At 34.9% G+C, this 13,913-nt stretch overlaps 1 protein-coding gene across 1 annotated transcript in view; it reads right to left on the bottom strand.

The window, feature by feature from the left end:
* Positions 1-5,790: 5,790 nt before the first annotated feature.
* CDH18 (cadherin 18) overlaps positions 5,791-13,913 on the bottom strand; it is a 304,050-nt gene continuing 295,927 nt past the window's right edge. The window contains exon 11 of the mRNA XM_046672142.1: positions 5,791-6,281. Coding sequence (XP_046528098.1) covers positions 5,791-6,281 — 491 coding nt within the window. The remainder of the gene's footprint in view (positions 6,282-13,913) is intronic.

Below are 13,913 nucleotides of genomic sequence, written 5' to 3'. Positions count from 1 at the left end.
TTCTTCTCGAAAGTATCTCTCTTGCCCTCATTTTAATTTATTTTTACTAGGATGAATAACTTGATAAGATTAAGTGGCTGCAACATTCAAACCCTGAAATGTAAATTAACTATGGCTCTTTTTTTTTTTTTTACCTTCTCAGGATATATTCCTGAAATAGATAATTATCTCTTGGAAGTAATTAAAGTAGTCTAATATTTTTTTCTGTAGGTACACATAACTCTATAATCTTTCATTAATATATCTTTACAGAAGGATAGACATTAATGAAAGACTCAGTTTCCTAAAAGAGAAGTCTGATCATGGTCACTTTCCTGTTTGGGGGGGAAACAAACTCAATGACAGTGGTTAAAGAATAAGTTCCATTCAGTCACCTCAGATATAACTCTAACTTCTCTTAACATCGCACATTATCATTATTTCCCTGCATGAATCCTCTATTCCACATAGAGAAATTTCCTTTTGTCCTTTTGTTTAAACTTCTTCCTCTGCTTCTGCCTCCCTCTGCACTTGTATCATTCCCCCCGTCCTATAGAGTAGTACATCAGTGTTCCACATCACTGACACAGTTTTGATGTGATCCTGCCACCTTTCCTAGCATTGTATCTAAGCCTATATTAGAACACTTGCCACTTTTTGCTACATATTACGTTGTCTGTAGCTTTTTACAGGTCTAACTCTCAAGTGAGAGTCTAGTTTCATTGATGATAACACCTATCACTAAGACATTTTTCTTTACATCCCTTTCGGTGCCTTCAATAGTATCTTACATATAGTGTGTGTTTAGAAAATCTTACTCTATTAACAAATGTTAGATTGTATGAATTTCTGTTTGAAACTAAGGCATTTGAAAAGGCACTTTGAAAATAGCAGTAGATGATTTAGAGTAAAAATTTGATGCATTTTGACATAAGAAAAGATGCCTTGATGAAATTATTAGAGTGACACTAACTATTATAGCCCATTTTCTTACTTCCCAAGCTGATATCACCGGACAATAAGACTAAACCATCAGATGAACCCAGTTTAATCTATAGATGGCATGTGCCTTCCCCATAGGATATAATTTCACAAGACCTTGAATGCCTATTTTCTCCACTCGCTTTCACTTAAGACTTTAAAAAAGAATCATTACTGAAATAGGTGTGATGTCTTTGTAGTGTTGAAGGACAAAGATCCTTCATTTCCATAGATTCAGCAAAATGAATAAACGTAATCATTCCTCACTAGCCTAAGACCATTTTTTTTGCATCAATGCTTCAAAGAAAGATGTGTTTTGTTGTTCTCTGATCTCTTCCCTTATTAAAAACAAAACACCTCACTACATCTTTCATTGGTATAAGTCAAAGTTAAAACACATCTTTTGACATGTTAAAAAGTGTTACTATTAATATTTTCATTTAAAAAATCTATTTGGAATCTTTAAAAACGGGAGTGAGTTGTGAGCTAGTATTATCTTCAAATGGTTGTCAGCTACTTTTGGCGGTAGAGTTCATGAGATTTGTACTATTATATTGCAAAAAGATTTACCTTCTGTAGATGAGGTAGAAAATAAAAGTTGAAATGGTTTTGTTTCCTTCAGATAATATTTAATTTGCCTTTAATCCTAAAGGACAAAAAAAGAGAGAGAGAGAGAATTTGAATTTGAGTACATATCTCTCAAGAACTGTTCTGAGATTTGTTCTATTCTTGAAATTGAAAGCCAAGTAAGTTAATTGAATGCTACCATACCTTGAAGCTAAGCACAATTTGAGTTGGAAACAGGGCACTCTTCTCTCTTTCCAGAATAATCAGCTTTAGAGTTCTGGATTTGTTGAATAGCTGTCCATACTAATAAGCAGATGAAGACTTACCCCCAAAGTGTTGGATCTATGCACGTTCCAGTGTACCCATTACCATGCTCAGTTAACTTGTGCTTCTTGATGGCTGCTGAAATGAATGTCTACCTGAATTTCTGTTTGTTTACCCTATACATTCAACTAAACCAAACAGGAAGCAACAAATCAAACCTTTGGGTGCAGGTGTGTAAGAACAAATAAAACAATGACTAATTGTATATTTAAGCTATCTTTATATTGTTGAAAATGGTGGATTCAATACACTTCTCTCCTTCTACCCAGATTTCTGACTACGTTTTAGTACACTAAACATCGACATCAAAGCATTTCTTAGTATTTAATAGCCACATTGTGTCCATTGAATCATTATTTCTAAAATTTTAGATTTATAACTATTTGATAATTTTGTCCACCCTGTGTAACTACACCAGTGAATCAACTCCAGTCAGTGATAGCACTGAAGGTTAGTCCAAGGTTGGATACAAAATAAAGGCCAAAAACTGTTCATTAACTTCTAGCTAAATCTTCCATATGTTGGGTACTAAAATTTTGTATGTATTACTTATTTAAATCATATCACTATCCAAGTCACTGTTTTGAATATTCTTTTACATTCCAAATATTCTTCAAGAAGATATATGTGCATGCGTATATGTGTGTATACGGTTATGTGGATGTAATGTCTCTTAGAATATTTTCTTTTTTGAACCAGGATATAGGAAAGTCACAACTTAACTCTGTATAGAGACTTATTTCAGTGATAATTTCCTCTTCAGTCTCCTCTTCAAATCTATGTTTGTACAGATTTGTCATAGAAACAATTTCTGATGAGAGATCTTTAGTGATTTCTGCAAGACCTATTAACTTAGTGTTTGCACAAAGAATATTTGGAATTTATAAATTCTCATAAGAAACACTTTGGATTAAAAAACTTGTAACTATGTATATTTCTTCTAATTTAGCAGCCACCGTTTTGTAGAGGGTCTGTCTGTAGAAATTTATCTTATTAGAACAAAGGAAATTGATTCAAAGTCATATTTTATTTAGATCTATAAATATCGACTAAGGCTTATAAAATGCACCAAGTCACATTAGTGATTCCATAGCTGATTCTATATGGAAGCACATATGATTCCACAGCTGATTAACTGTGGCTAGTGAATGTTCAGAGTCAAGGAGCAAATTCTTTGCCCACTAAACACTGCGAATTTTCTTCTGACATTCACAAACTGCAGATTGTAAAACAAGGCATTGGGTGTTAAATGACCTCAGTCCATTTGCAGAGTATTTATATATCCTTATTTTTTTCTCGACTCAAAGTAGCAAAGAAAATAAAAATGAGACCCAATCCATACTTATAATACTGATATAATTGCCTTGTTTCAGAGTTCAAATAAAAATAATACTTGGAATGCTTTTATTAACAAAATTCTAAAATACATTAACATGGAAACATAATATTTCAAGACTACAGAAGCTCCATTTTGCCTTCATATTAGATTTAATACTAGGGGCTTAGGAGCAATTTATTATAATTATAATGCATAATAAAAATTAGATGGGTCTAGGGTGCTTTTTCTGCAAAATCAGGGAAATATTTTACTACTCAAAACCATGCAGAGGTCCTTGGCTTTTACGTAAATGGTTAAATGTATACATACATTTTCATCTTTTAAACATTCATCTGCAAAGTTATAGATGAATATTAAAAAAATACAAAAACAAAACAAAGCCATGGATAGTTTATCAAAAATCTAAATCCAAAAGCCTAACAGACTTTGAAAATCTGGCTTTCCTAGTCCTCTGTGCACAGGAAAGTCGAAACACCAGGATCTACGGTACTTCTGGAAAGGTTTACCCTTCTTTCAGGATGACTGTAGTCCAGCATTAGCATAATAGAGTATGTGTTTCCAGAGGTTATTCCCCACAGCCCCTGAGTGTCTCTTTTGATGTAGCTTCATACTGGAATGCACGCCATTGAGATATAAAAAATGATAAAGCAGCATCTGGAAAGCTAAAATGTTGTAAAAAACTTAAATTACATTTTATTCCTCAGGCTTAAAACACAAATTGAGAATTATTCAAATTAAATTTACTTACTTCTCATACCTCAAAACTGTAAAATGATAGCAAAGGGCAGTTTCAAACAGAGGCAAAATTCAAAATTTTGCGAATAAGTTGAATCAGACAGAAAATGTAATATCACTTTTGAAGACACTAGATTATGATAAATTTAAAGAGTAAAGAAAACAAACTCCTCTTTGAAATAATTCTTAATTTGTGGGTTTCAGGATTCCAATTTATCTGAAATACATAAAGGTGGTCATTTTTGGAGAATAGGACCATTACACTATGAATTCTTATAAGACCAAGTGCAACCACAGCAAAATATTATCTAAACAACTTAGGGGGAAAAAGCAAAGAAATTCCATGAAAATTAGCTTATCATCTGGGAACATATCAAAATAATTAAACTTATGTATTATACGTTTAGTTAGCAGTTACTTCACTGTTGAAGGTTTTATGATATTCTCCCATGACAACGTAGTATTTTACTCCAAATGCATGTAACTATATATTTATAAGCTAACGGAATTAAAAACTAGATAGTATCTGCAAGCATTAATGTAACAGAACACGTTGCAGAGGGCAAAGCATTTTTACACATGTTTATTGGTCCTCACACAGCCCTGTGAGGTAGGCAGGGCAGTTCTTGCCATCTTTATTTTGTAGGTAGGGATCTTGAAGCTCAGAGACTTTGGTGGAAATGTCGAAGGATAAGTGTGAATCTCCTACTTTTTGCTCCTAGTCCTACACATTTTCCTGTCTATCTCAAATATACAAGGGGCTAGTTATTCAGTGAAGTGGGGAATGTACGAACTTGTGTAAGGAACAAAGGTAAGTCAATCGTAAGTGTATGAATTTTAAGACTACATTGCTATCTTGTGAGGTACATATTTTTTATGACTGCCCATGTTATAAACAAGCCAATCAGACTGAAGCAAAAACGAATAACATAATATTTGACAGCTAATTTTAGGTTTAGAAATGATCCAAACAGCTGATTTAAATGTACTAAAATAAAAGGATAAAAGAATAGAATTCTCTAACATTTTGCACAGGATAAAGTTTACAGCTGTTCTTGAAGTTAAATCTTTCCCTGACATATTGGATTATCTGAGTATGTCTTAAACTATTCATTGTATCCATTTAAAAAAAGGGGGTTCTCCTATTAAAATAAAGGGGGCAGGCAGGACAGAGACAGTAGTGCCCGTGCTTCAGAGCAGCACACAACTGGTGCACAGAAGTTGCATACATTATAGTTCAAGCAGCAAATCCCCATGCTCCATCAATTTTGTATGGAGAAAAGAAGTGGGGAGGGCAAATGAAACTTACATACAAGTCCATGATGGAGTGGTCTGGTATCCCGGGTACACCTCATGTAATTTAAATACAAGACAAAGCTAATGAGATCTGTCACCACAACAGAGTGTGGGTGTTGAGAGTCCACCCGGAAAAGTGGAAAAAAGAGATTGTGATTACCTTCACAAGTTTCATTTTGCAGTGTACCACCCCTAGAAATCAGAGTCGTAAGTGATTTTGAATCTTTCTGTTTAGTTTTGCTTTTTAAAAGAAACCACAAAATATTGAAACAAATATCATTGTTTGGCTTAATTCAGGTATTCTTAATTAAACAGTACCACAGACTTTATTGAGCAATTGAAAATATACACAAGGAACAATAGCTTTTTCTCTGTATTTTTTTTTAATTTGACTTTCTTCCGATTAAATAACCCAGTTTCGATCATGAAAAGGGCACTTGTTTCTACAGTAGCTGTGCACAGCTTGCTCAGTTCCAAGTACTGTTTCCAGGCTTCTTCCTTGTCATTGCTGAGGTTATATCTCCACTTGCTCAGGAAGCAAATTCTAGAGTGTTCCAAGAATGGGCCCCCTAAGTTGTTCTTTCAGATTCTATTTCTCCATAGAGTTCAGCTAACTTTTTAAACTCAGGTCCCCAGTCTCCAAGGTAGTGATAATCCTGGTCTGATTGTGTTGTTGCTGAATCCAGGGAGCTGATCGACCCAGCTTCCGATCTCTGGCCCTCGTAGGCATAAGTCTGAAGAGAGTCATAAGGGGGAACTCTGGGATCTAGGTCGGCTTCTGCCAGTCTCTGCTTAATAAATTCCTGAACATCTATACTTTCCAGGGTGGACAATGTCTGGTGTCTGGGGGTGAGGTTCACTTCGGGTATGATATCTCTCCGGTACTTGAGCTCCTCAGCAGCGGACGGATTCCTCAAGGCTGTGATGTCAAAGGCCTCGGTGTCCTCCTCCCCGCCCCCCTCGTCATCATAGGTGACCACATTCTCCCGCACGTCCTCCTCGGAAATGATCAGGGGTTCTTTTTTGCTGCGTCTCAGGGTGATAAAAAGTACTACAATTGCTGAGGAAAAATGCAAAGAGGATGCAGAGTTAGAAAAAAAAGAAGGAAACTCTTGAAGATTTGACATCAGCAATTTCCAACTCCTGTCGTCAATTACATTTCATTTCAGCTTGCAGTGTAACACAACCCTGGTCTCTGCACTCTTTGAATAACACTTCAAGATTTTTTAATATCTCAAAGAATGTAAAAAATGATTATCCCTACAAAACATTGGGAATCACTGATCTTATGCCGTCGGGATTCTTGGCTCGCATTGCAGTATAACCATTCAGTGTTTACGCAGAGGGACACAGATGATGGAAAAGCAATATGAGATTTTCACTGGAAAAATAATATTATGTGAGGTGGTCTACACGTAGATGCTTAACTTTTGTAGGGAGATACACTAAAGGCAGGATATTTTCGGTTTCTGTAAAATAGGAAGGAGCTCCTACATTAAACCCTTTACTTTTGGTGCTTTGTTGGAAATCAAAGCAGGAATATTTTATGTGGTTGATCTCTTTTGTCCATAATATTATCATGCATTAATAATTGCATTTCTATATCAAATTGCAAAAGATGTTATTTTATTTGTACACAATTTATGTTTCAGGAATTTTCCAGTTTGCACAATTCTCTTTACATGACTTCTTTACTTTTCCTTTTGTGTGTGTGTGTGTGTGTGTGTGAGAGAGAGAGAGAAAGATTGGCCCTAAGCTAACATATGTTGCCAATCTTCTTCTTTTTGCTTGAGAAGATTGTCCCTGAGCTAACATCTGTGCCACTCTTCCTCTATGTCATATGTGGGCCGCTGCCACAACATGACTTGATGAGTGGTGTCTAGGTCCATGCCTGGGATCTGAACATGCGAACCTTGGGCTGTCAAAGCAAAGGGTGCAAACCCCACCACCACACCACTGGGCCGGCCCTGGCTTTTGCCATTTTTAAAATGAGGAAACTGAGACTCAGCAAAGATTACATGAGTAACTATGATATAAAGTCTAAGATCACATAAATGGCAGGTGGAAGAGCTTGGGCCATGATCTACAACTTCTCACATCCAAAGTGACAATGTTTCCATTACCATATTCTGCTTCATTATTTTAAAAATATGGAATAAGGAGCTAGGTGACCAGTATGACACGAGTCAGAATAACTTTACCAAATTCAGTGGATGAGTCCTTATTACTAGTATGCTCACAACCATTGGATGCATGGAGAGAAATGGGTCTTGCGTACTTTGCTTTGGCCATTTTTCAGTAGTTTCAGATCACTCTATTAAACCATTATTAAGTAGGAAGAATTACCTCACTTCTACTTTGTGCCATTAGGCCTCAAATCCTTTACTTCATCTCTACAGACTGTTCTCTTCTTGGCTAGCTGATATTCTAGGCTTTGTGATGATAGTTATTAGGTTCATTAGTATTTTAAACATTCTTTACAATATAATAATCAGAAGTACATTCATATGGCATGTATGGTTGTCAGATTTAGCAAATAACGCAGGACACCCAATGAAATATGAATTTAAAATGAATAAAAACAATAAAAATATATGTATATGTATTACATATGTATAATATGAGATGAATAACAAAAATATATGTATGTATATACACACACACATACATATAGTCAACTACGTCTCATGCAATATTTGGGACACACACATGCATATGCAAATACTATATGGACACATATATGAAATAGATGTATATGTTTGACAATATTATTGCATGGGACATACTTATGTTATATAATATAGCATAAAAAATATATATCATAAGTATATTATAGCATTATATATATATATAGCAGAAGTATGCCCCATGCAATATATCTGTAAGTATATATGTATGTATATATGTATATATATACACACAGACTTAGAGATCTACAGATATATATTTTATCTGAAATTCACATTTCTATACTGTATTTTGTCTATCTATTTATATCTCTATTTTGTATTTGATTCGGCAATCCTAATTATATGAAAGCTTTAACAAATGGTTGTAAAACAAACACCAGCTTAGCCATCCCCTGATCAAGAACATTCCTGGCTCTCTCAAAACTGCCCTTTTACCCCTTACCTCTAAAAAGTAACTTTGATTCTTACTTCTGTTATTGTTTCTTTGCTTCTCTTTATAGTTTAACCCCTTTTGATGTCTACTCATAAACAATATAGATGAGCTTTGCCTGTATTTTACCTAGATACCAAAGTGTACATACTTTCTTAAGACTTGAAAATATGGAGAGGAAGAGAAATAGATTTTCAAGCCAGATGTGGAAAGGGTAATTATGAGAGAGAAGTCTACTATATGTCAAAAGAGATAGTCACAGTGCACTGTGAAGAAACTAATTTTGCAGAGAAAAGGCAAGTGGGAGCCTATGAGAATAAAGGCAAAAGAAGGTAAAACACCTTTAGCGAGGGTCAGAGAATCATGTGGAAAATTATGAAATAAGAGGGTCCTGACAAGGTAATGGGAAAATGCAATGGGGGAGATTATGGCAGACACAGGGAAGCACTGAGTCACTGTGTTGGGAACAGAGTGATTACAGAGAGCTGAGAATGAAATGTGGATGCTATGCATGGCCCTGCGTCACAGATACTATGCTACAGAATAAAATAGTTTCCCATGCATGTTGCTTATGCTTCAAAGACATTTTTTAATATAGCTCTTTATTTGGGGGGTGGGGAGACCTTTGCTGAATGCAGTAAATATGCCTTAGTACCTCACTGTTTCCTTAGTGTAAATCCAGCCTCCAGCTTTCTAATCCAATGACCCAAGCAGCCTCCTCAAGTAACTCACTTCATTCTATTGAGAGGTTTAGATTTATCGTCCACTATCTACTTCTGCACATCTTTATGATTCAGTGAGGAGGCTGTTCTAGATTAAAATATCTATTTATAAGGACTGCCTAATTTATTATCGTAAAATTTCTTTTGTCAATAAATCAACCTATTTTTCTTTATGTTGACATGGTTGGTCGTTGATGTTAAGGGAATTTATGGGCATGCGTAACAGGGAGAATGTGATCAATACTGTTATTGAAGTATGGAGGTAATTTGCATCCTTCATCAATATTAGTATCATATTTTTCTAAAGAAACATAGGAGATAATGCTGGGTTTATTATTAAGATAGTTTATATTTGCTTATTCCCCCAAATTTAAGAAAATATTCTTGATATATTTTGACTCAAAATATAGGTACTAGTTAAGTTTGAACTTTGAGCTTTTATGTCTATCTCTTTTCCAGGTATAGATAGTTATTTGCCAGTGACCAAGGATTCCTAGATTTGTTACATACCTATTTAATATACAGATCAGCATATAATTAATCATACAATCAGAGATACTTTTAAAGGTGAAAGGGGATGTCATTTATAATTACATCAGGACATCAGGACAAATATGGACATATGGCCCCTCTAGTAAGAGGCAAATTCAAATCAACTCAGAGAAGACTTGGGAAACTAGATGAGAAGCTGTGCCCCTAATTAACTGCTTTCATTCGTGTCTGTTCAGTAGATGTTTCTGGAGCAGACGGCACAGAGTAGATACTCCATAAACAATTCTTATGTGGATGAACAAAAGAATAATCTCTGTGAAAGTGACAATGTGGGATTGTCTTAAGAGAATCTTCATGAATAGTAATAGCCTCACTAGAAAAATAATTTTAAAATATATTTTTTAAAATCAGCTTATGGTTACTAATAATACCAAACAATTAATTTTTTAATGTTTGAAAACCAAACTAAATATTTCCCCCCAAATCCCAAGACCAAATTTAAGACAATGAGTGAAGATAATAATTATGCATATAGATTTGAGAGTTAAATTCCTATTTAAAAACTGGCAGTCAGATGGGTATATTTAAATGACCCGCCCCCTGACAGTCTATCAAACCAGACATGAGAAACAAGGTACCTCTTCTTACAGTGGGTCATCTCAGAAAATATAATATGTTAGAGTCATGGTCTTATAAAAGGAATAAGAGATACAGAGCTTGTCCTTCTTTGTTCAAAATTATAAATGATTTCTGGTATTTTGAAGTTTGGTTATATTTTCTAGACTTAAACATGAACAAATTTTTTGAGATGTCTTTATTTTAATGAATATTTTATTCTTGGTTAGTGTATTTTTTTCTTCTCTTCTCTTCTCTTTGAGTTTTGCCAGGATTTTAAACCCACTTGGTTCCTTTCATTTAAGAAAATTAAAATGAATTTGTGTCATTAATTTATTTTAACCATAAAGGAATTCAAATTTGCAGAAATATTTTTCTAATTATTTTCTCATATATGTTATTTGTTTCTATCTATTATCATTGCAGTGCTTGGAATACTATGGGGTTTCGAGTTTTCAAAACTTAAACTGTCATACAACCTCCATGTGGACACATTATGTACTGACTCCCAACAGACTGCCCCCCCAAATACTTTTCATAGCAGATTTTTTACTCCTAAATATTACTCAATTCTTTTTTATACCATCATATATTAGTAGTAAATTTGGTAGAATGAGGTGCCCCAAGTCAAGGAGATTACTTTTATTAGCTTCTTTAGTGCTATTGGTCACACCTGATAATGGCTCTTCTCACCGAAACTTACTTTTTCAAACCAAGGGGAGCCCACAAAGTCATTTAAGGCAGCTCTGATGACGAACAGGCTGGCAATTATCTCCTCACCAATTCCACTTCCTCTCCTAGTCCTTCTCTCTCCTCACACCAAATCCAGCCCGGTCCCCATCTATCAGGAAATATATATGCAAGAGTAGGAGCAACGTAGGTGGTGGACTCATCTAGGTCACCTGCTTATATGTGATGTGTGTGCTGAAAGAGTAGCTGGCAGAGGTCACATTCAGATCCTGATTCAACGATTTGTTGAGTTAAGTGTGATTAAGGTTTGATCTGCCAACTGCCCCGGTCCCCTTGGCAAGCGATGGGGTGAGATGGGGAAAGAAACGTCAGATCTCTGGAAGGGAAAGAGGACTATAGCTACCTGCTCCTCCAGCACCAAACTCTGATTGCATCCTGAAGGCCCACTTTAAATTCTCCCCTACCATCCCAAAAAAATGTAATCCTGATAGAAGATAACCCAACCCACAACATGTACATCTACAATTTAAAGTTGGGTCCATCGCTTTTCTAGCACCATTTTCAGATAATCAGTAAATACACAGCTGAAGTCTGACCATATTGTAAAATACTAAATCATATGTAACCTACAATAAAGCATAAATAAGCACCACAGAATTTTACAGATGACTAAGGTCCTTCTAGTTGAAAGTTTATTTTCACAGATTTGGAAACAGAAACAAGAGACTGACTGAGTTGCCTGAGGTCATGTGGTTAATTAGTGGCACAACTAGCTCTGGGTTTATGCAATCGTACTCATTTTCACAAACAAATAGCTAATAGTTAAAATATTTTTCAATACTAAAATATTAATTTCACAATTTGTTTAGCTGTTAGGGTTGAGTGTTATTTCAAAATTACAAGTTCTAAAATAGAGTTGTGCAACCTCTGGTGTTGCAGAATTTTTTTTTCTTTGAAAATTATGAGCTTTCACAGTAACCAATATTATTTCAAAATTACAAATGACTAGATTCTAAGTCTGTTGGCTAAATATTTTCTGAATAACAATAAACCCTTGCAATGTCATGAAAAATATAAATTACATTATAAGTAATGTAATTTTGTTTAAACCCAAGCGTAGGAAATTATTCTATATCCTTTGGATAAAACTGCAAAACAAATTTGAGTTTCAGGAAAAATTGAAGGCATAGACGTATCAAATGGCAATCTTTGTTTCATTAGTCCTGAGGGATAGCATAAAATTTTAAAATGTCCTCTTGTTTACTCCAAAGGGGAAACGTTTTCATAAAATTAATTAAAGGAAAGTATTGTTTCATGAAATAATAAAATATTACTTTACATAATATACCTTACATGGTCCTGTATATTAACATTTTTCAATTACTTTTTAAACTTTTATCTTAGTTCACAAAATAGTTTTATGATGATAAATGAAAACAAAAGCCAAAGGTAACAACTGAACTATAGTTCCCCAACTGAACTATCTTTCAGAATAAGGACTCTAGAAGAATTTATATTAAAGTGATGGAGTTCTATTCTTTGTAGTTTAAGTTAGGAATTCTAGAGGAATTAATGTATGCAGTTATTTTATTTTATTTTTTTATTTGCTTTATGAGTTTTTGTTTTAATTTTCAAAGACAAAAAATGTTAATATGTTAATATCTAAAGAAAATAACATTGGTGACCAATCAATATATAAACAAATAAAATCTAGAAAGCGTGATTTTCCTGGCTTCCTTCTCCATCATGCTTTTACTATAAAAGACTATGTACTGCAAGGAAATAGTTCTTGTTATGGTATGTCCAATCTCCATGCTCCACGTTGCTAAGTGCAACTGATACTTTTTGCTATTCAATTTATTTAATTTCTGAGCAGCTTTTAACATTTTTGAATGTCTGTCCTCTTTAATACACATTTTTTCCTTTGACTCTCTGGACATTATACTTTACTAATTTACTAATTATCTTCCTTCTTTTCTGCCTTCTTCGATCTCTCTGGTATCTCATCCTTCTTGACTTAGCACATTGCAGTTTATCACAGCTCAGGCCTAGTCTTCTGTTTCTTTCTTTGTACCGTATTCTTTTGCTGTAGCGACTTCAACAAAGTGCACTTCCGGTGTCCCCCAGCTCAGGGGAAATCACGGCCCACACTCACCAAGAGATGAAAGGTGTTCTTTGACACTGTTCTAACTCAGCCACATGTTTACCCAAGACCATCTTTTTTGGGGAATTTTTTGCTGTGTCATTTTTGGCTCTTGGAAACTCGTTTTAAGAAAAAGACATTATGTTAGAAACATTAGGTATTTGCTCACTGACATGAAATTAGGAAAATTGCAGTTTTCATACAGAAACTCAGACACTTCCAGTAAATATTTAGTCAAGATTTTGATAAATATTTTCATCCAGGGATCTGCATCATGTTATCCAAGATCACTTTTGATTTCACTGAAACATCTTGACATTATCCACCTTCTTCCCCTCCGCTCTCAGTATGCAAGGCTAAATGTCGCTGTGTCTGAGCGAGACGATTGCATCGCCTTCCTAATCCGTCTGCCTGCATGTCTTTTGCCATCATGAGATCTATTCTCTACTTCATTCATAGGCATCCTTTATCAAAATGCAAAGTTTATGATGGGACTCTCTTGCTTTAAATCTCTCTTTACCCTCCTAGAACAAAGACTAGCATCTTTGCCGCGCCAGCGAAGCCCCAAACTATCCAAGTAAATATCCATTCTGCTTTTCAGCGTCATTCTACCTTGCTCTCCACCTGCTCTGTACCAGTAATTTGTCTTCCACCCCGGAAACAAAACAAGGAACATTTCTTGGAAGAAAATGTCTGTCTCACCAAAGCATGCAGTTTTGTTCTTTTTTTTTTTTTTTCATGTTTGCACAGAACTAAGAAAAGAGCAAAAGATAAGGCTGCTAAGAGAAAGGTAGAAGTTGGGGGAGACTGGAAAAAAATATGTGCCCACTTTGAACTATGGGGCAGAAAGATTCTTTACATGTGTCTTTCTTGTTATAAAAATCTAGATTCTCTGTCTTGTTTTAAACAG

The sequence above is a fragment of the Equus quagga genome, chromosome 9 (genome assembly GCF_021613505.1).
Source record: "Equus quagga isolate Etosha38 chromosome 9, UCLA_HA_Equagga_1.0, whole genome shotgun sequence".
Lineage (NCBI taxonomy): Eukaryota > Metazoa > Chordata > Mammalia > Perissodactyla > Equidae > Equus > Equus quagga.
This window is presented reverse-complemented; position numbering and strand designations above follow the sequence as displayed.